The 21,802-nt window shown below is 49.7% G+C and overlaps 1 protein-coding gene across 5 annotated transcripts in view; it reads left to right on the forward strand.

Moving 5' to 3' along the window:
• The window catches only part of LOC142557568 (galactosylceramide sulfotransferase-like), an 86,255-nt gene extending 64,803 nt beyond the window's left edge, over positions 1-21,452 (forward strand). For all 5 annotated transcript variants that reach the window (XM_075669512.1, XM_075669517.1, XM_075669515.1 and 2 more), the window contains exons 2-5: positions 10,062-10,165; positions 11,001-11,351; positions 13,974-14,309; positions 16,804-21,452. In XM_075669512.1, the coding sequence (XP_075525627.1) occupies positions 10,080-10,165; positions 11,001-11,351; positions 13,974-14,309; positions 16,804-17,263 (1,233 nt within the window). In that variant the 5' untranslated portion in view covers positions 10,062-10,079 and the 3' untranslated portion in view covers positions 17,264-21,452. The remainder of the gene's footprint in view (positions 1-10,061; positions 10,166-11,000; positions 11,352-13,973; positions 14,310-16,803) is intronic.
• Positions 21,453-21,802: the final 350 nt, after the last annotated feature.

A 21,802-nucleotide genomic window follows, 5' to 3' on the forward strand; every position in this document is an offset into this window, starting at 1 on the left:
AAAAAATTCAATGTGAAGCCAAAAAAAAAAGCAATTTCCCCATACAGAGAGAGAATGCGCAGTTTAAGCTCATTTTGTGTGAGGTTAATAGCGGCCACCCGGATTACAGCGACAAACGACCCATTGTCCGCAATAACGGTACACGCGCCGGCGCAGAACATTCCACGAGCCCGTTCGCTTTCGCCCTTCTCCATACGCCATACGTAGAAAGGAAGCTCTAAAGTTGGGCTAGAAACGCCTAAGCACGTGATGAAAGGGGGATAGCAAGCAGTATCGAGCGCCCTGGTAAGCACCCGACCAGTGAGGATGGAAGTGAAGCGACCAGTAAATAAGGGGACACAGAATGAATGTATGCGTCACACCGGCATTAGTTACGCTCGTTCGCGCAGGCGTCCCCCCTCCGCTGCCTTTGACGACATTAACGCGTTGGTTATGCAGCGCCGGGGATCGCGCAAACAAATTAGGCGGAACCTCCCTGAACGTGAAATATCGGATATATGCGTAGCATTATACAGTATGGCGGTATATATATATATATATATATATATATATATATATATATATATATATATATATATATATATATATATATATATATATATATGCATGCAGGGAATGTATACATGTTCGGCAATTTAAATATGTGCATCTCTCGGCTCGTACTCCTCACGCATATATAAATAAATAACGTATACTACATCAGCATAACCCCCTCCCCCCGCACACACGCACATCATTACCACGCATAACGCATTCCTCACCACGCCGTTTGCCATGGAATGCTACGCATGTCTTGGACACTTCCCGTTCAATGAGGTTGCGCTTATTTAAAAAAAATTATCTTCTCTTACACTTTCTTTCGCGAACAAAGGCAGACTTAAGTATCGGACGGTTGGACAGCCAGCCGCTCGGTCTGTGGGTCAGTTCCTCGGCCAACCAGTCAGTCATACAAGTACAGCAACAACAGGGCGCCTGAGGCTGTTGCACCGCCGAAGTTCCTGGCGAACTAAGCTGTGGCGGAGGTGTGCAGTTTATAACTTACAATAGCGCGATTCCTTTGTTTTCCGCGTTACTCTCGTTCCTGTCGCGCGTCTCCAGCGTGCTTCTGCAACTTTTAACTGTATGATGAATCACCACTTCTCCTAAATCCACCTCGCGCGCGCTAGTGCATGACTCGTGGTGAGAGCAGTGCGGTTTAGTTGCAGCACGAACTTGTCACCAAGCGTACGCAGTCCAGCCTTCCTAATTGTTCGTCGAGGCGAACGTGATGCTAAACCGTCACCCGACAGGTGTCTGCGATATTTTAACGCGATAGCGTTAAGGAGCTCGTGTCGCAGAAAAGCCGGTGTCGTCGGCGTCCGCGGCGTTGGCCGTGAGCGATAAATCACGGCAGGCACTTCATAAATAAAAAGCAACTTCCAAGGTGGGAATCGAACCAGGGTCTCCGGAGTGTGAGACGGAGACGTTACCACTGAGCCACGAGTTCGATGCTTCAAAGCGGTACAAAAGCGCCTCTAGTGAACGCGGTGTTGCCTTAGAAACGAGCTGTTTCTAAGGCTCAGGCGTGCGTCGCTTGCTCAGGCGCACATTTCGTTGTCGCGCCGAACGCTGCGTTGCTCGACGCTCACCGCGTCCGATGCGGGGCGCGTAGTCGCTGCGCCGTAGCCCATTGTCTTACACCCCTTGGCGGGTCGACGGGAACGCTTTCGCGTTCCACTCTTGAAGGCGAAGCTTAAGCGTCCTCCAATTTTTTATTGGTCGTACTCGTTCGGGGAAGGTGTAGAAGGTATGCGGCTGCGAAGATTGCGAGGGTCAAGCCAAGCTGTCGCATAAACGCACCTTCGGGCGCTCTAATTCCTTCGTGTGTTTACGTAACCGACGGCGTAGACGCCTGGTGAATAACGCCGCCTGGCGTTGCCCTGCTGCGAGTCTATCAGAGTCGACAAGATGGAAAATTCGACAGCATGGCCAAATTTGGCAGTGCCCATTGGCGCCTTTATGTACATTGTCGAACGCCGCCGTACAGTGAAGTTCGCCATCTTGTCATCACTGATTGGCTTGCAGGGCGGCTACGGCCTCTCTGATTGGCTCAAAAATGCCAACATGGCGGCATTTGACGTTGTCCGGAATAACACCTTCAGACAGCCATTCCCGCGGGCCGTTTTGAAAAGATGAGCTGAGATGAGCTATAGGCTGTAGCAACAGACCAATTTCACCGCGTTCAGAGCGCATGCGCGTAAGCATTGCGGGCGCTATGATGACAGAAGTCCTCAAAGCTTTCTCGCTATACTTGGTTTCCAAGGCAACATCGAGAGGAATACCGAGAGTGCCACGGTGGATTTTCGCCGCGTATTTTAAAGAGAAATTGTGGAATGCATCTTCTAAACTAATCTCCGTTCGTCGAATTTTTTTTTTAATTCTCTCATGCCGGGGGTCTTTTAGATATCTAGTGTCAAGCGGGATTGTCATAGTACAAACGCAGCACGCTTCTTACCACAGCTGCCCTTCAGCCCACTAAAGACTGCCGTATACTACCGGCATGCTTTGCGGCCTCGGCAGCGTAGTCAATCTCGTCGTGAAATCTGTCTGTCCTTTCGAGCCTTATTGCACGCTGCACTCAATTAAGAGACGTTGTAAATGGTGGCCGCGGTATGCGATCCTACGGCAACAGTGACTCGTTCAGCTGCAGAGCGTGGCTTCGATCGCGTCTGCTTTGGTATGGGCGTCGCGTGGTTGCCTTCCTGAGGGAGGGGGGGGGGGGGCTGCGGCACATGTGGATTGCCGGACCCAAGGCTCTTTGGGTGGCGCGCTCGCGCGTAGCAGCGAGATTGCGGGGGCCGCAAAGCCAAACAGAGAGTCGCGCACAAGAGCTCCTCGACAAGAGAAACGATAGAGCAAAGGGGGTGATTCGGGCACGCCTCGGTAGAAGCACAGAAAATGGAACACTCACAAGAAAGGGAGAGAGAGTACGAATTCGTCAGGCCGTGAGGGAGGCCGCTATCGCGACCGCGCGTATAGCCAGCCTTAGCATCATCAGCAGATTGCCGCGTCCGCTGACATATGTAAGATTCTTCGGGCTTCTGACCTCGTGTCGCTGACGGTATCATATTGGTGTGGCAGCTTGGATTGATATGTTTTTGACGAGGTTGCGTGTCTACGCTACTATCATCTCTACCCCGGGATTGGTCTGGCTTCGTTTCTATGTTTCTTTTTTTTTTTTGACAACGCGACGCGGCTATTTCTAACCGCCCGGGTCTGTAGCCCAAAGCAGTCGTGTTTCCGAAGTCTTCCAGCGCCCACGCTCGCTGGTGACCAATCGCGTCGTGCTCTACAGTTACGCCAGTGGTCACGATGGCAGTGCGTAGTGGCAGCATTTCTGGATTCACTTAAAAGCGGCGCGCTTGCAAGTTGCAACGGTGATAGGGTCACTGTGCCGAACATCATCTGCTATCAGCTTTCTGAAAAATCGATTTGGCTTTTACGAGAGCATCTGGATCCGTATGTGTTATTGGGCTTCCAACAGCGTCAATAGCGGGGCTCTTGTGGTGCCTGTGCAAAATCTTCCGGAAGTACTCGAGCTGTTGTCATAGGCTGTTACTGCGTGCATTTGCTGCGGACATCTCCCGGGCTGCAGCACCAAGCCTCTGCGTAGGCGACCGCTGTGTCGGCTGGAGTTGAAGTCGATCATTCGTATAATACGCTTCGTGGTTCCGCCCTCCGATAAAACGGCGGCTTCGCGGCGATCATTTTCGGCTGGTATGTCGACTTCCTCGTGACGGAACTGCAGGTTGGTCCAATGTTTTCGTTTTCTTTATCAGCGTTATATAGCCCCTTGTAAGACGTGACCCTCAATGCGTCGCTCCAAAGCGATGACGCTATCAATAGCTGACCATCGCCGGCCAATTGCTACCGTTGCCCTCACAGTCTGGGGACTAGCCACAGCACGGAATAAGCGTTCGGTGTTCAATTTTAACCGTCGTGATCTAACGGCCGTTGATTGATTAGGTTTTACGTCCCGAAGCAGCACAAGGGCTAGCACAAGTAGGCGCGGTAGGGAAGGGTTCCGCCTTAAATTAGTCGACCTCGAGTTCTTTAACGTGCACCCGATGCTCGGAACACGAGCCTTCTTTTTTTTTCGTCCCCTTCGCTGTGTGGCCCCCTCGTACAGGTTTCGAACCCTCGCCCTCGTGGTTCAGCAGCGGAACGCCGTTGCCACTGGGTCACCGCGGTGACTGAAACGTCAAGTGATGACCCTTCTGAAAAGTCACGTATAGCTTAGAGAAATGCCGTAACGCTGTCGGCGCAAGAATGGCGGATCGGTGGTGTTTACATGCGACGTATACGGCTGCATGCGCTCGGCGATCGGTGATCGGAATACGTGCCCTATCTGTATGTCACTAGAGTGTTTTAGTTGAGCGTGTTTACGCTCCGCTAAGCAGCTAAGCGGAGCGGAAGCGCGAATGCGCATGCGCCGTAAGCGGGCTACCGGAGCGAGGAACACGGTCCGCTTAGACGCTGCCTGAGCGGAGCGTGCTGCGCAGCGCGTTGGCTAGCGTTGGCACCATAAAGGATTAGATTGGCTGCAAAAAGCAAGCGCGCTGGCTATTACGTGGCGTTCCCCAAGACGGCGCTTTAATTTCCATTGGATAAAATGGACCGGTAACGCATTATAAGCGCACGTCTAGAAAATTCATGGAGAAATAAGTTTATATATATATATATATATATATATATATATATATATATATATATATATATATATATATATATATATATATATATATATATATATTACACACACACACACGTTTTACTGTATAAGGGTGATCAATAGGTGTTTTTATTTTCTTTCATTACCCTGAATTTGGCCAGGGGGCGCTGCAACTGCGAAAGGTCCGCTCCGCTGTATACGTTAAACGTAGGACTAAAACGTGGAAATCGCCCACCGCTCCACAATGCAATTTTGTGACCGATCGCGACGACCGCCCGTTTTTCACGAACCGCCTGCATGCGGTGCGGCGTGCGGCGATGGGCGGTTTGAGCGTAAATCGGCCCTTACAGCTCGGAGCGGAGCGTACCGTAAAGACGCTCACCTAAAACACTCTGCTGTGCTTGCTATAGGTTAAACTTCGCAACGTCGCGACGATGCTTTAAGACCCCCCTCCCCCAGAAATGATTTGAGCTGACAGTTCTGACAGCTGTGGTCGAAGCATCAAGATCTGTGCGAACGCAAGGCCCTATAATCAGCGCAAAGTTGGCTTACTATGTGCGCCTTTCCACACAAAATTATTTTCCACGACAGCCGCAGGTGCATCAGTGTGAAGGCAAGCATTTCATTTATTTAGTTTTTTTTTTTCTTTGGGCCGTCGCGGCTCAGTTAAGGTTTTTTTTTCGGAAACTTGCGCAGTTCAGTCGTTGGCTTGTGTAGAATACAGTGTACTCCACGTTGACCAATAAACTAAAACGGTTTAAGCAGATGCCGTCAAAATCCATGACGTCGCGGGGTAGCTGGTGCGGAAACTTAAAGAGGCGACGTCGCCACTCATCCCAGGACCGTGTCCGCGTGCAGGCACAACATCCCGAAGATGGTGCAATGCCGGGCCGGCCCGTGGCGAAGGTAAAGCAGGCTTTAACCACTCCCCATAGGTGGGCCGATCCCGAAGATAGTGCAGCACCAAGGCGACCCGCGGCGGAGGCGCAGTCCGCCATTGAGGGGCCCACATTGCACAGCTTCGCTGGTCATCCTTCTTCACAGAGCGGAAGGACACTGAGTTTTTGCGTCTTTCCTGGCCTTATCAAGCCGCCTGTCGCGGTAAAAGCGCTTTTTGCGCATTGTCTTTTATGCTGGAAGGGTTATTTACTATTACTGCTCAAACTACTTTTCTCGTTGTGCTATTTTATTATACCAAACCGCGGCATTGTTGGAATCAACGAGGGCCAAGTGGGCGAAATTCCTGGCATTCTTATTCTTTTGCAATATGAACTAGCCTGCAATTCAAGCATGCACTAAAGTGTTCCTGTCTATGATCCCCCCCCCCCCCCCCCGGGACATTAACAGACACTGGCACCATGACTCGCATTCATATCACTAGGATTACTACTTCATGATTCACACTTGGACGCCGAGCGCGGGCGGCACTTGCGATCTCGATCGGAGTGTGTATGCGATCCTGACTTAACCCGCGCGCTTGTGTATCTGTGATCCGTCAGTCGATATGCGCAGCCGTACATTAATAACGACCGCTTTAGGAAAGTGGTCGGAAGTTGCGCGTCGTGTCGCATTACGATCAAAAGAAAGGTCGCTTAACGATTTCCGAATCGATTCAGCTGGACTTCAGAGACGCCACGCCACCCCTCCACTCTTCCAAGAAAAAAGAAAAAACGACTCGCGGGGGACTGTCTGCGAGGTGCTTCTAGTGATAGCTGTCTGGTCCTCGGGTCTGTTTCGGTCGCTAGGGCAACGCGCAGCGATGTCCCGTAGTTCGTAACGGACACATCTTGAAGCGCACCGACGCCACACGCAAAAAGAGAACGAAAAAAAAGCACAGCTCAGCGCTTCGCTCACGACTGAACGTTGTTTTTGGGCGCACATTTTCTTCTCGCGCACGTGCAGCAGAGCGTATGTACCAATTAGCCCGATTCGCCATTTTGTCCATAGTGCTTGCCCCTTTTCTATGTAAATTCAATGCAGTCGTCCCTGCAACCTCACATTGAACGTGAATGCTTTACTTGCTGCATCGATGGAGGCGAAATGCGAAAACACCCGTGTGCTTAGATTTAGGTGCACGTTAAAGAACCCCAGGTGGTCAGAATTTCCGGAGTCCTCCACTACGGCGTGCCTCATAATCAGAAAGTGGTTTTGGCACGTAAAACCCCAAATATTATTATTATTATTACTTGCTGCAGTATAGATCACCGTAGCCATGGCCTTCTGCTGCTGAGCGAGGTGTCACGGTTGGTTGGTCGGTCCCTTTAAAGGGTTACTGACAGGACAGCGTAAGAGCGCCCTAACTAGTTCACTGCAACACTTGTTTTTTACGAAGCAGCTGTAGTTTCGGTAACGCGGAATATGGTTTCCTACAAAAATTATTAGAGGGAGGTCTGGCAGTAGTCTCCCGGACAGTGTGGCGGTTCCGCTAACACGGGGGTGCTATTGTCGAATTCCGTCACCTTGTCAGCTCTGATTGGCCCAGAGGGCTGCTACGGCGCCTCCGATTGGCCCAAAATGGCGCCATTACAGAATTCTACAATATGGCGGAGCCCCGAATAGCGCCCATAGGAACAGGCAGTACGTTGGTTTGCCCATGCACTTTGTCCTTTTGAATTCGAACATGCTTTGTGGCTTTAGAACATGATCAGTTTCGATGGCATATGGCGTTATAGAAATGCAACAATTCTCGATAATTATACTTGCCCCCGGAAACCTATTGAATTGAGATGTTGACAAAAACTTTTGGTAGTGAATTTTGAAATACGAGGTGGTTTTGACCAAATGCAGACAGATTAACGGTAATAAATAATGGCACAAGAACATCTGAAGCCAAAAGCATGGAGATTAGACAAATGCACATACAGTCCACTACTGCTACGGTAGCTCAGCGGTCGCTGTGCCTGAGTGCCCTCTAATAGATTTTGCAGGAAACTGTGCTATACAACTTCGGAGTCAGAGAGACAGAAATAGGGAAGTGGATGGAGGTACGCAAAGGAATACTATTTTCTTCATAACAACTGCTATAGTGTGAAACATAGTAAGACATTACAAATTGAATGCAACTGGCCTTGTGCAATCTAAACAGCACTGCGGACATTACTACGAAGCTTACTACTAGGGCTTACTACGTAGGTTACGACTGTTCATATTCAGGGTCACATAGTCTGAAATGGGAAAGTGGTTGGAGGCATGCGAACAAATGCCATCGTAATCGCAAGGTTGATCACGATCAGCTCGCTTGGCATTTGAGTCTGGAGGAAAGTGGCTTAGGTGGGTGGTGTGGTCTAGCTCTCTAAGTTTCAAGACGGCGCCGTTTTTCCTTTCCCACTCCCCTCCTCCTCTAATCAATCTCCTTCGTGGAGCACCGCCATGCAACCTGTCACCACTCAATCAAAAATATAGCTTCTAGTTTGTGTCGTACTGCATGTATTATCAGTCCTCGTTTTGAAACTGCATTCCGCGCAGTAATTATTTATTTTCACGCGTGTGTTCCCGTAAGCCGTGCTTTACATGAGGAAATAAAAACCGGTCGAAATGCCGCGCGACCGCACTTAGCCAATCACGGACGGGCAATGGCGGGAGAGCGCGAGGATGAGGAGGACAACGGCTTGATGAAAGAATGACGCTACCACGAGACTTGTCTATAGGGACCTTAGTATGGTCAGCCCGTGTGCACTAACTTGCGCGCACGAAAAAGTTTGAGATGGCAAGAAAAGTCGACCGGAAAGAAGTACACACTTGTCTATGGGCGAATATTAGGGAAGCCTTGATTCAGGTTTGATTAAGGATAATTCCGTTGTTCGTCCACTGTTGACTTCCAACTCCCTATGAACTTTTCGTATTGCTTGTATTTGTCCAGTCATCACGTGCTGGTGGAAGGGGGAGGGATAAGAGGAACGGGGCGCTTGTCGACGAAGAGAGGGAAGATGCCCGAGAGCACGACCTACACTTGTACTCAAAGCATGCCGTTCAAAACCGCACTCTTTGAGGGAGAAGAAGAAGAAAGGAAAGGTGGGGAAGTTAGCTGGGTCGCAACTGGTTTGCTACCCTACACAGAAGAGGCGGGAAGAAAATGCAGAGGTATAAGAGGCGGTGCGCGCGTGCGCACAAAACGTTCGAAGTCAAGAAGGTGGTCGCACACAGCGCAGTCCGCAGGCTCCGGCGGCTTTGCGTCTGTGGTCTCAATATCATTTGCGAACCCTTTGTCGTCCAGCTGATTTAAAACAACGCGCAATGCTCTTTGAAAAAAAAAAATGTAGTAGCGCCTCGAAAGTCTGAAAAACTAGATAAACAGACCCCCGCCGTAGGCCCAAAATAATGCGCGCTCTCAGTTGCCGTCACGCTCTCAAGCAAGAGCCAACGTGTGTCGATCGCGCACGTTATGCAAAATGTCCGTGTTGTCAGCCCCCTTCATTCGAACTGTCGCTTTGACTTGTTGGGTTGGTGCCGTTGTACGTAAGGGCGCTACGCACGTCGTGTGCGTCTTTTTGTTCAATATATTTTTTATTAGCGCTGCCGTTGTGTACGTTGCGTTGTATTTAGTGTCTCGCGTGCGTTGTTCGGGACATACATGCTAGTCCTTTCTGACAGGACTAGTTTCTCAACAGAGGCTACCTGCATATCTGTAGAATAACATTTTCTCCTCGCGAGACGAAGAGTATCCGACGCGGTATCAGTGCCGCGGCATCACCATATCATATCATGTCAACAATAAGTGTCGAACGTATTACTTTATATCCTTTCTTGCCGCTGTTAAGAGAGCGCTTCCAGCAAAAAAAGTCTGCCCCGTTGTCTTCTGCTCGGTCGTTCCTTGTGTTTGCGTACGTGTGTCAACGTGTCAGCTACTGAAGGCTCAGTCAAGCTCTTGGGTAGCAGCTTGCGAGGGATTTTTCATCCGATCGTCACAAGCGCACGAGAAGGTGTATGCGTATCGTGGTGAAACATTGCGGGAACCGAGTAGGCCTTGCGTACATACTGGTGATAGCCATAAAAAGTCAAGGCCTGTAATGAATCGCCAAATTTTCAGATCAACCTCGAATTAAACACCCAGGCTGTCGTGCCGTACGGCCGCTACGACAGCCTGTAGAGAGAGAGCCTTCAATAACGTTTCTGTCTACACCTAAGCTTATCCACACTTGAGTGAGCTCCGAGAGTTTGGATATTGCGAATTCTCGGATATTGCGATATATTGCATTTTCCAATCTTTGCGGTACTTTAGAGGTTCGCTTTCCGACGACGCTGTTCTTGGGGCATGCCTGCTAACAGTTTGGACGTGTACATCTGCTAAGTATTCTTTTACCTTCTCGTTAAACCTTGTCTTATAACAGTATTTGTCCATTGTTCTGCGCAGCTTCCCGTTCCAGTCGAGATGCTTCGCCACTTCCACCGGGTGCTGGTCACCTGCATGGTGTTCCTCTGCTTATCTCTCCTCGGAATTGTGTTCGTCACAACCAGGTACATACTTGGCACTTAAAGAGGCCGCGGTTGTTGTCCATGGCAGCGATAGATACTACACTGGCAGTGTCAGGGAATACCTTACAAAATTCATCACTTAACCAAAGAGTAACAATAAACGTATATTTTGTGTCTTGGTTTTGTAAAAGCTTCCGCTGTGGTAGGCTTTCGGAGTTCTGCGACAATTGTTTTTTAAAAGAGAGCGCTGTGGCTTGCTTGCAGATGAGCGCTTGCGATAACGGTTGTTAGAAATTTTATAACGACAGAGACAAAGGTAAAGAGACGGCTGGATCGCGCGCGGAGGTTTTGGGAGATATCATGCTGTAAAAAGCCAGTAGAGGTCGAGAACGTGTATATTCGACGAAATTCATGAAACATTAAAAACTGCCACGGATGCAAGATCAGGGGTATGAAAGCTGCGACATTTCGCGAGATCGGGACTTGCCGAGCCCCGATAATTTGAATATTGAATCCCGGCCACGGTGGCCGCATTTCGATGGGGACGAAATGCGAAAACACCCCTGTACTTCGATTTAAGTGCGCGTTAAGGAACCCCTGGTGGTCCAAATTATTTCGTAGTCCCCAACTACGGCGCGCCTCAAAATCAACTCGTGGTTTTGGCGTGTGAAACCCCATAATTCGGATATTACGATAGTTCGGATATTGCGAAACATTAATTATAACGGAAGATAAGCGAAGCGCCTCGAAAGATTTGCGCATCAAATAGCGATGGGAGTGGGGAGGCGGCCGGGCTGATGGTTCCTAGCGATGTTCAAGGACTGCAAGAGGGGATCATTTTGCTCCCGTGACCGTCGTCGCGTGCTCCTCTTCGCAGGTCGCGTATGCAGGAGCAGTACGCCCCCCAGGCGCTGCTCACGGACAACGGCTCGGAGCCGTGCGAGCCGCGCAAGAACATCGTCTTCCTGAAGACGCACAAGTGCGCCAGCTCCACGGTGATGAACATCTTCCTGCGGTTCGGCACCGAGCACGAGCTGAACTTCGTGCTGCCGAAGTCGCAGCACACCCACTACCTGGGCCACCCGGATCCCTTCAACCGGCGGCTGGTGGCCAACGTCAGCGCCTACAACATGACGTACAACATCCTCACCCACCACACGCGCTACAACGGCAAGGAGATACACGCGCTCATGCCGGCGGACAGCGTCTACGTCACCATCCTGCGAAGGTATAATTGCCGGTGGCGCCGTCGCTGCAACAGAGAGGGTTTTAGCCAACCGCAACGAGTGGTGTCCGAAACATGGCGTCAGCGACGTGTTTCCGGCTCCCGAATCGCTTCCGGCGCGTGCAGCTAGCAAAGGCATGGCCTTCGAGATCTGTGCTTTTTTTATTATTATTACTCGGAGGCAATCGTCGCTGGGGCGATGATTGGTGCACCAACTACTGGTGCTATAGCACCATTAGTTGCGGCAGGAGGCATAAAGAGACGGTTACTTACTCCACGTGCATCGTGGTGCTGTTTCAGTATCCAATTGGGGTATGCAAGAATCGATTCTCAAGAATTGAACTTTGACCTCCATTTTCATTTCTCATAGCCGACGCGTCACTGCGAAATTAACGAAAATAAACATTTCACAGAATCATCTTTCAATCTAAACTGAAATCGTACGTGTTTCTCTTTAGTGCCCCTTCAAAGAGACACAAAGAAAATCTGTAAACCAGTCTAGGTTGTTATCGTCTTGGCATTTCGTTGGCAGAAAATGGGTCCCATTGGAAAACGATTCTGTCGCGGCCGTAACTTATTTTCCAACTTTTAAGCGCCCGGACCTCGGGCGAAGATGGCTTCATTCTATGAGGCCACGAATTTGTTTGTCTCTACGGATCTGGGCGTTGTTCTCAAGTAAAAAATAAACAAGACTGGCCACGTTCAGCTTTAAGTTTCCGATCGTAATTCACTACCGTGTTTAACTGCAATTAAACATTATGCGCGATTAACTGACCTTTATGAAACATTTGTTCAAGCGCACAAATAAATACGGAGGAGCAGAGAAGGACAACAAGAACGCCGGTTGATCCGGCGTCCTTGTTGTCCTTCTCTGCTCATCCGTGTTGATGTGTGGGCTGGAACAAATGTTTCGCAATGCTATTCTCAACCAACTGTCCCACCTGTCCACGCTTAGCTATAACTGACCTTTGCCAGACAGTACCGACCTTCGACGTCACGGTTGTTCTGGGAATTTTTCTGGTGGGGTGGTCACCGGTCTCTGAAGTCGTTTTGTGAAACAGAATCTTTCTGAAAATTTTTAACACATTGCTAACGAAATTCAATTTATTGTGAATTCGAATGACGACGTGTTCGTGAGGAGGCCCGTATCGTATTGGAACTGGTTCCACCTTCACGCAGACGTATATAGTTGACTCACTTCCCCGTTCAGTGCTTGAGAGATCAGTGATCTGGACCGCTTCGTTTAATTTGCGCTCGCAGTTAGAAGACTTCGGCGGCCTACGTGAGATGTTCTTTGACGTGCGGTCTTTCGACACGCAGCGTTTCCCCAACGGTCCGGAGTAGCCGAAGAAATAGTTATACGCCTGTTGGTTGCGTTCGTTCGGGACCCCGAATTGGTGGACGTTTGGTGAAGCACGCGTATGCTCCAGCCGGAACGAGTGCCGGCCAAGCACGCCAGTCTATAACCGGACCTGCTGCAACGCCATCGCCACTAACTATATTGCCGTTTAAAGGTTACGTCTACCAGTCTTGCTCCGCTTAATGCTTTCCCCTATGGGAGGCGCCGCGAAGACGTAGCCGTCGTAGCCGCGGTTTATTTAGGCCGGCCAGCCATGGTGCAGCGCGATCTCGGGTGCGGCCGACACCGCGGCCGCTCAGGTCAGGCGCGCCAGCGCGTTCTATTCTTGCGCTACCTGCACGTGAGCCCACCTTCTTCTTCGCCTGCTCTGGAGGCGATAGTCGCGCCGCTACACCTTCAAGCGTTCCGCTGATACTGGATATTGTTTACTAAAGTGACACAACAGTTTTATTGTTCCACAGCCGCCTTACATGTAACATTTATTCCCCGAGGTTCCCGGAGTAGTCCTTCAGTCGTACCTGCCAACTCTCCTGAAGTATCCGTAAAGCTTTGCGAATTTGAGCTTGTTTTATTATTTTACGAAAAATAAATTCCGTTCGCGAAAAACGTTTCGCTCCTCGATTCCTGATCCTACCAGTGGAGGTCTTATGATCGTGGAGAGAGAGAGAGAGAAACTTTATTTGGTTTCTTCAAGGATTTAGCGTCTCGAGGTCTCCGTCGTCTTCTTGGGCGCCGGCGACTTGGAGCCTCTTCCGGCAAGGGTGGGCCCCCTATTCCAGGGCTCCACTGAGCCTAGCTACCTCACTGGCGTGCTAATTCTCGTGGAATTACACGAGAATGGTGCTTGCTTCGAGCAAGTTTGCGCAGACATGCTCCAGAAGCAGGCGTAATCAGCAGTGTCGCTGGAAAGGTCACCCTGACCAAAAAATTATTGTGTTGCTCTTCAGTCTCTCCAGTTTCAAATTTGCTGATGTTTGTGTACTGTGCCTAAAAGGCACGACATAAGAACAGCGGTAACCGTTAAATGACCTTTAGTAAAGTGCGTGTGTATCCCACAAAAGGTATGTGGTTGGAGAACGCTTAACAAAAAATAGGCGTACTATCACCCCCTACCTCTTCTCCTGTCCACCGCAGTCGCGTCCGCGATATTTTCATTTTAAAAGGAATTTTACGAGTTTTAAAAGTTGGCAGGCCCAAGTTCCGGAACCTCGTTTCTCTGCCATTTGATTTGCCTAACACTGTCCACAAATTCCTTGACCCCGCAGGCCGGACACCCTGTTCGAGTCACTCTACTCGTACTGCAACCTGGCGTCGGTATTCAAGAGGAACCTGACCACGTTCGTGCGGGACCGCAACTTGACCGCCTATCTCTCCCGGCACCGCGTGATCGAGAAACGCGTCGGGCTCAACCAGATGACCTTCGACCTCGGCTTCAACGGGCCCTTCGACTCCGAGCAGGCCGTCGCCAAGTTCATCGGGGAGATCGCCTCCGCGTTCGACTTGGTCATGCTCGCCGAGAGGTTGGACGAGTCCCTGGTCCTCCTCAAGCACCTGCTCTGCTGGAACACCACGGACATGGTGGCGCTCAAGCTCAACTCGAGGTACGTCCGTGGCTTGGCCGTGTCGCGCATTGAGGACGAGTAATTAGTTACGCTTATGATTGTTACAGCTTGAGGAAGCGAGGGAGGCAGTGGTATGAGAGGCCTAAGACGTCGATTAGGGATGAAACTGCGCAAATTAAAAGGTGGTTTGGAAGGGGGGGAGGGGATGGAAGTGCGCGTGAATGAGGTTTCTTGCCCTTTGTTACAACGAAGAAGGCGTGCCCACAAATGTTGTGGCGTAATCCTACCTTGTGAACAAGCAGCGCTTATTAACGAGGCTGATATGGTTGCTTACGAAAGCGGCGTAAACTCGAGAACGATCAGCGCTCGCGAACGAGATTTACCGGCGAATTGTGCTCGCTCGGCCGCGAACGAGGCGCTTGCCACCCATATCTGAAGTTCGCCCACGAGATTGACACGCTCAATGGAGAGCTATAGTTTTCCTCTTCTTTTTGTTTAAACGTTGCTAAACTTTCCTGCAATCTAGTGAGTGAAAGCCACATTCTTTGGCTGCCATAACAAAGCGTCAAGGATCCACAAACGAGCGTTTCGGTCTGCGCTCGTTGAATGTATGAATTCGCCAAAAGCGTCAACTCATCGCCCAGAAAGCGATGCATCCGTATGCTGTAAAGGTATTGCCGAGCCAGTAGGTTTGAAGTACAGTAAGCCCTCGTTAACTCGGAACTCTGATATCTCGAAACATCGGTTAAGTCGAATTTTTATTTTCTTGGCTCGATGTCAACTTAATGTAATTTTTTCGCCTCTTATCTCGGTATGCTTTTTGCGCCGTACTCCGGATATGTCGAAATCACGAATGCGAAAATGTCGGGAAAAAAATCCATTACGCCAAGGTTCCTGCCCTTTGTGCGCAGCTGCGATATCGCCAAAAGTATGCAGAAACTTCACTGGAGTTGTCTAAGTGTGCTTAAGCAGAACCCCGAACTTCAAGTTGGCCCATCCCCAAATTTCAGCTGGCCTACCTCTATTATAGGCTTCCCCATGCATTTTCTATGGATCCCTATATCCTATCTGCATGCATAAATCTGATCGTATGAGTTTCTCTGATCATTATTTTTGTTTAACTTGTTCGTTATCGCGTATAAAGCTACCAATCTTCTACATTTACACTACTATAACGATTAAATGTCCTAACTTCTCAAATTACGCGTTTTGTTTGTGCAGATACAAGGCAATACACTTTTCGCGTGACAAATTTTGTTGGCGTACTCGCCAGAGAATGCTTACGCATTAAAAGGGACATGACCGCAAGTTTGTAGCCAATTCCGCCTCATTCTACGCCCTTCTAATTATCCGCCGTTCATAGCCGACTGAAATCTCATTGACAATTCCGGCTGAGCCTCGCTATGACTTAGCACGATAAGGTATGGACGTGTCCTCCGCAGCATGCATGATCACGTGTCCGCGAAGCGTTGTCAGTTTGCTTACCCGCGATTTTGTAGCGATAGCCTTTTCGATGCTGTTTCTTGTCACGCTTCGTCAGCAGTCATAGCGATGCTCCGCCAGCGTTATCAATGGGATAAGCCAGCCGATAAAAGTGGATGAAACAGTTACATATATGATCGAGCGGAAGGCATGGCTACAATACCGCGGCCCTAGGACGCCATTACCGGTCGATTACTTTTTTTATTGCGAAATATGTGGTCACACCAGGTGCAATTCCGACGCCGTCGTCGTCGCCGTGGTGTTAAAATCCAAGAGCGATAACATCGTCGCCTCGCACCGTATGCTGTATGTGCGAGTGAAAACGTGCGAGAGTGAGCCGACGATGGTGTCTGTCTCGTGTGCGCAAGGGAGGAAAGCGGAGAGGAAGCGCGCCGTCTTCCATCGCGCGCGAAGCACCCAGGAGGGGGGTGTGCTACCTACTCCGGCGGCGGCTGTGCATGGCGCGGCCGCGCGGACCCTCTATTGATAAGCGATCTGCGACGGGGTAGCTGATAACTTCGTGTGCGCTGTGTTCTCGCCGTTTAGTTTGCGTTGAAGCGAGAAGTACCGCGAAGGTGAATTGGCTCGCTGCTGCTGCCGCGCTTTCTCCCCCGTTTTGACAGTGAGTTTGCGCGGTCATCGAGTGAGATGTGTCCGTGTTCGCTTGTGCGCGCGTGACACCATGCTTGTTAATTTAGTTAGTAAGCGAACGTTTACAAGTCTATACGGACGATAAAACTACTATTCTCACTTCGTATAGCCAGCTACTAATTTGCTATCGCAATCGATGCTTCGCCTTTCGGGCGAAAGTGCGACTTTTCTTCTGGGATACGTGCGTGCACTTTCGTGATATTTCGCGTGACAGACTTTGGACGTGTCGATAGGCTAGTGTGCTGTTACCACTACGAAATAGACGGTAACCATAGGCTATAAGTTGCAGAGAACCTACGGCGTTCACCAGAAAGTGCTGTTGAGCATCTACATAAGCTGTTGTCATACATTGTAGTCACATTAAGTGTGCCTAAAACTCACTTGGTCACATGTTTTCCAGGTACAGCGCCTACAAGGAACGCCTTTCGAACGAAACCATCGAGCACCTGCTCCGGCTGAACTCTGCGGACTGGCAGCTTTACAAGTACTTCTCCAAGGTCTTCGACGACAAGGTCAAGGCCTTCGGCGTGGACAGAATGGCCGAAGAGGTCAAGGAACTGCAAGCGGCGCAAAGGGAGTACTACGGTCGCTGCGTCATGGCCGAAGGGTCGATGGAGAAGCTCTCCACGTATTTCAAGCGCAAGGACGTCGTGGCCTTCAAGTCCAAGGACAAGAGCCGGCTGTGCCGCAGCCTCACCTTCAGCGAGCTCGAGTTCCACGAAGAGGTCAAGAAGATCCAAGAAGCCAGGATTCGGCAATACTTAGCGCGCCAGAAGCGAGCGCAGTTACCCAAGCGCGTCGCTAAAGACGTCGCGTCTGACGTGACCAAGTTTCAACGGCCGGTAGCCAATGGAAGGTGACTTCTTTGCAGACGTCTATTTATAAAGTGCCTGCGGCGAAAGTAGGACGTGAAACCTTCATGTGAAAGCGCGGGGTGCACTCCCTGGACTTGCGAATTTCTGTGGCGTGCGCGGTGGCAGACGATTGTTTAGTTTTGGTCTGCACCTTCTGCAAGATCTTCGCCTGGACTATTACACGTGCGGTGCCTTTAGGGAATACGCAGCAGCAGACGACGTTCTCGTTTTTCGTCTGCAAGTTGTGCAACATGATTATCGGTCTGCCCTGCGCAGGGATATTTGTGGACGATAGACCTTGTGCCTTTATGAGAATGTGAAGTGTTAGAAGACGCTTTTTACTTTTTTTGTCTGCAAGCTCGGTAACCTATTTGTCTCGCTTGATCCGCCTGCGCATTTTTGTTAAGTGCGGAAGCAAACGTTTCGTCAGCGGGCACTGCAACATATTCGCCTGCAGGCTCGCCGTTTACAGCTACGGACCTCGCCCAGCGAAGACACGTCGTTCCTTTGTGGCACATGTGTCATTACGAACAGTCAGTGCCTTTTACTGCTCGACTGTGGGTCGCTTCGGTCGCTGTGCAGTGTTCTGCGCTGGCTGTAGAATTTATATATGGGGACTTGAGACCAGCGCGATGTTACTAGGAGCGAGTGCTTCGTACTTAACGCTCCTGGGCCGAGAATTTACGAAGTGCGCGCGCACTTCTTGTGATAACCGTTGTGATAACAGCCTTCGAGGCCTTATCGAACAAGTCAGATATCTTATGGACAATATGCGACGTATCGTACTCGTTACCTTTCTTTTTGTCTATTTGCCGTGAAGATCACTACATCGTTCACTAACGCTGCACCTATTCGGCTCGCATTCCTATTTTTATGCGTGCCTTTTAGCTGTCTCTTCTTAATATGTCCAAACGCTTCCTGTCATACTCTCATCTTAGGTGTCGCTATTGTTCTTGGAAAGGAACTCTGAAGTCCACTTATTATGAAAGTGGTAGCAGTCCGGCTGTTTGATCTGGATGCGATAGGACAACACCTGCTAGGTGCTAGGTAACTTCCAGGTCCGCGCGTCACGTGACGTATTATCAACAAGCAATGCGCCGACTTTGCCATTCACAAAGCGTGATTATAGCGCGACATATTATACGAAGCTTCGCCGTCGCCGACGTGCAGCTTTGAATGCGCAGGTTGTCAGCCTCCCTAGATGACGTCACGTGACGTCACGCCGTAATTCTTCACGTCACGAGTTATACCACCAGGTTCTTCACGGGCTCGGCGTCGGCGGGCGTGCGCACAACAGCTTTCTTCATTTACATGTATGCAGAGTGTTTTAAAGCCCAAACTGTAATCGAACGTCGCGGTCGGCTGTTACTCTACGCTCCGCGTACACAAGCGTGTACAATCGCCACTCAATAACGCAGTCGACTAAGGACAGAGCGGGACCTATCTCAACGCGTGGCACAGATCACGAAACTGCCGAGAGCAAGAACTACATAGTGTCGATCTGGTCGGACTAGTCTCCCTTGTGGGCAGTCTGGTACACAGTTATCGCTAGCAAACAATTCGTTATCTTTCTGACAGGTGAATAGCTGACGAGGACAAAATTCGAATTTATAGAAAGCGCCTTATCCTTGCGCCTAACCACATTACGGAGTGGACACTTGCTCGGTACACTTGTCGTTTGCAACACTACGATTTCGCCAATGTGTTCGCCGAACACCCGTGCTAATTCTCTTCACCGACGTCGTTTTGTCTAGAGTGTGTTACAGCCACAACATTCGTTCCTGCGGAGCCAGAATTGGCAGTCGTACTCATGGCCGAAAATTTTTCCACTAATCGTCCCAAATTTCGGTGCAGTTTTCTTGGAAGCTTGACTCTCAGCATGTGAGGTTCACCGAACCACTGTAGGCGAGAGGATGAACAGGGAAGAAATAAGTCGTACGAACATTATGTCCCGGACTGCAACCGGAGTCTGGGAGCTCGCAACCGTGACTTGCAGCCTTTGTGTTGTGCCGACAGTATACGCACACACCTGATGGTACACGAGCACAGTACAATTGACGCCTATTGCTCTCGTATTGTCACCGCTCTGCGTTTTGCATTGTAAACGTCGGTCCACTAGCATGACGTCACGGCTTTTTTTAGCTCGCAGACCTTATCTTACCTGGGAGACGTTGATCACACGTTGGGCGATGCTCGCCGAACCGTGGCGTTGATTACATTTATTGCCGCCCATGTCAGCGGTGTACTAGTAGATAGTGATTTTGTTATTTGTGAGCTGTGTTGAATTCGGCAATGTTTTGTGTTTGTTTGTTTGTTTGTTTGTTTGTTTGTTTGTTATTGAGATGGATGCGAGTGATGCGCAAATGTTTATGTGTGTCGGATTTGTATATTACGAATTTTTTGAAACACTCAGATCTGTGGATCTCGCGAGAAATCCCGTGGTGTGGAGGTCTTGTCCTATCGTGTGAGCGCCTGCAGTTTCTCCGCTACCGTTTCCACTTAGCGCAGGCGCTATAAATAGGAAAAACCGGAAATGCTTAGCGTAAATCGCAAGAGAGGTACAGAGTTTAAAAGCATCACCTCATCACCAGAGCTCGATGTCTGTCACCGTGGATACTCCTGACGCAGCTGTTCAGCGGCAGCACGTAGTCCTCGTATTGTACACCCTTTAGAGTGTAATTTCGCCACAGAACAGTAACCTTCAATAACAGCCTTCGCGTGGCGTCCCTTTCAAGAAAGTGCCGGGAGCGGAGGATTACAGAAAGGAAACGTCGCACACCGTTGATGACGATTGTCACAAAGTTACACCCGAAAGGGTGTCCTAATTTCGAGGTCAAAGAACAAAGGGAGCGCCCGCAACTACCCTTGTGAGGGTATAGCTCTTGTGTTGCGCTCCATTTTATTTCGAGGAGCACGAGAACTCCGTTTCGGAGAGCCTTCGCACTCTCGCTTTGGTGTGCACAGGTAGCGTGAACTTTACCGAGCAAGGGGTGCGAATGTTCTCGAGAACGGAGTCATCGGAGTCGTTTCCAGAACACCGTTTTTTGCTAGAGTGTACATTTAGCCACGCTGCATCGTGGTCTTGTGCTATATCGCGTTCACGAAGTCATCGCGGTTCTCATGCCGTCTGTGCGGGTACCGATTGGTACTTATGTAGCCCAGCATGCACTGTAGGATGATAGCTGTGTGAGCGTTTCACGGTTGAAAACTCTATACGACGTACGGTACAAAAGTATGGGCATTAGTTTATCACCGCTTCTGCATTAATAGTTATTCCGTGGTTTGGTATACTTGGCGATATCTGTGAATACTGTGTTTGGCTGCGAACGAGAATTCTATTGAGCAGCTTGCCTTTCGAGCTCGACCAAAGAGCGTGGTGCCTTTAGTGTACTGTAGAAAACCTAGTCAGATCAAGTAAGGGATCGAACAAGCTGCATTGCGACTCGCAACAATCAAGCACGAGAATCGTACCTTTTAGCCCATCGCTCCACTATGTGCGTGTTTATTCAAGACGCGTTCTCTTGCTTTGTTGTTATTCTCTTTGAAAAGTGCGCCAGTTCCTGCATTATTTAACGTCACGTGATTCGGGTCGAGCTGGCAGTTTGCGAAAAAAAAGTAACGGTCGAAGTGCAACGAAATTTGGTCGTTCCTGTACATCGGGATTTCCAGACCTGTTCTGCAGTCCGGACTGTCTCATGTCCTCGACGCACGCTCATTTGTCTGAACATTTGTCTGTCGCCATAGGCATACCTGTTTTTCCTTTCTTTTTTTGCTAAATCTGTGTAGTTCTTTAGTGGGCATTTCATGTTTTTGCGGAGCGTGCATTGTATTGACGTTTTTTTTTTTTGATACTGAGTGTGCGTTTACTCGTTTCAGTGTACATCGCGTCGCTTCGCGCCCTATGCACGTGCTCGCGCATCGCGTACGCATTCTTCGTACACAAATGTTCTTCTACAAATTCAGCAAACGCGTACAGAGATCTGCGGATACCTGTATATATATTTTTTAAACTTTTGCTGACGAACTAATGTGTATTCGAATGTTCTCAGCACTGATGATGCGTATTTTATTGCTTGCTTTCTTTTATCGGTTCGCTCAACTTAGTGTTTGCTAAGCCTAGCTGCGACCTTATAGTGCCTTCGTTCGAGCGATCTCAAACAAGTGTCTCGAACAATAAAGGTTTTTAAACGGCGCACCTATTCGCGTTGATTGAAACCGCGTATATACGCTGGACATTTGACGCTGACTGCCAGAACAGCGTCTACCTCGTTTCTCAACGGTGTTGCGTCTTATCCTTTTTGTGACGCTCACAGCGTCTGCCTCTGTTCAAATGCTACCCGCCGTGGTTGCTTAGTGGCTATGGTGTTGGGCTGCTGAGCACGTGGTCGCGGGATGGAATCCCGGCCACGGCGGCCGCATTTCGATGGGGGCGAAATGCGAAAACACCCGTGTAATTAGATTTAGGCGCACGTTAAAGAACCCCAGGTGGTCGAAATTTCCGGAGCCCCCCACTACGGCGTGCCTCATAATCAGCAAGTGGTTTCG

This window comes from Dermacentor variabilis, chromosome 9 (genome assembly GCF_050947875.1).
Source record: "Dermacentor variabilis isolate Ectoservices chromosome 9, ASM5094787v1, whole genome shotgun sequence".
NCBI lineage: Eukaryota > Metazoa > Arthropoda > Arachnida > Ixodida > Ixodidae > Dermacentor > Dermacentor variabilis.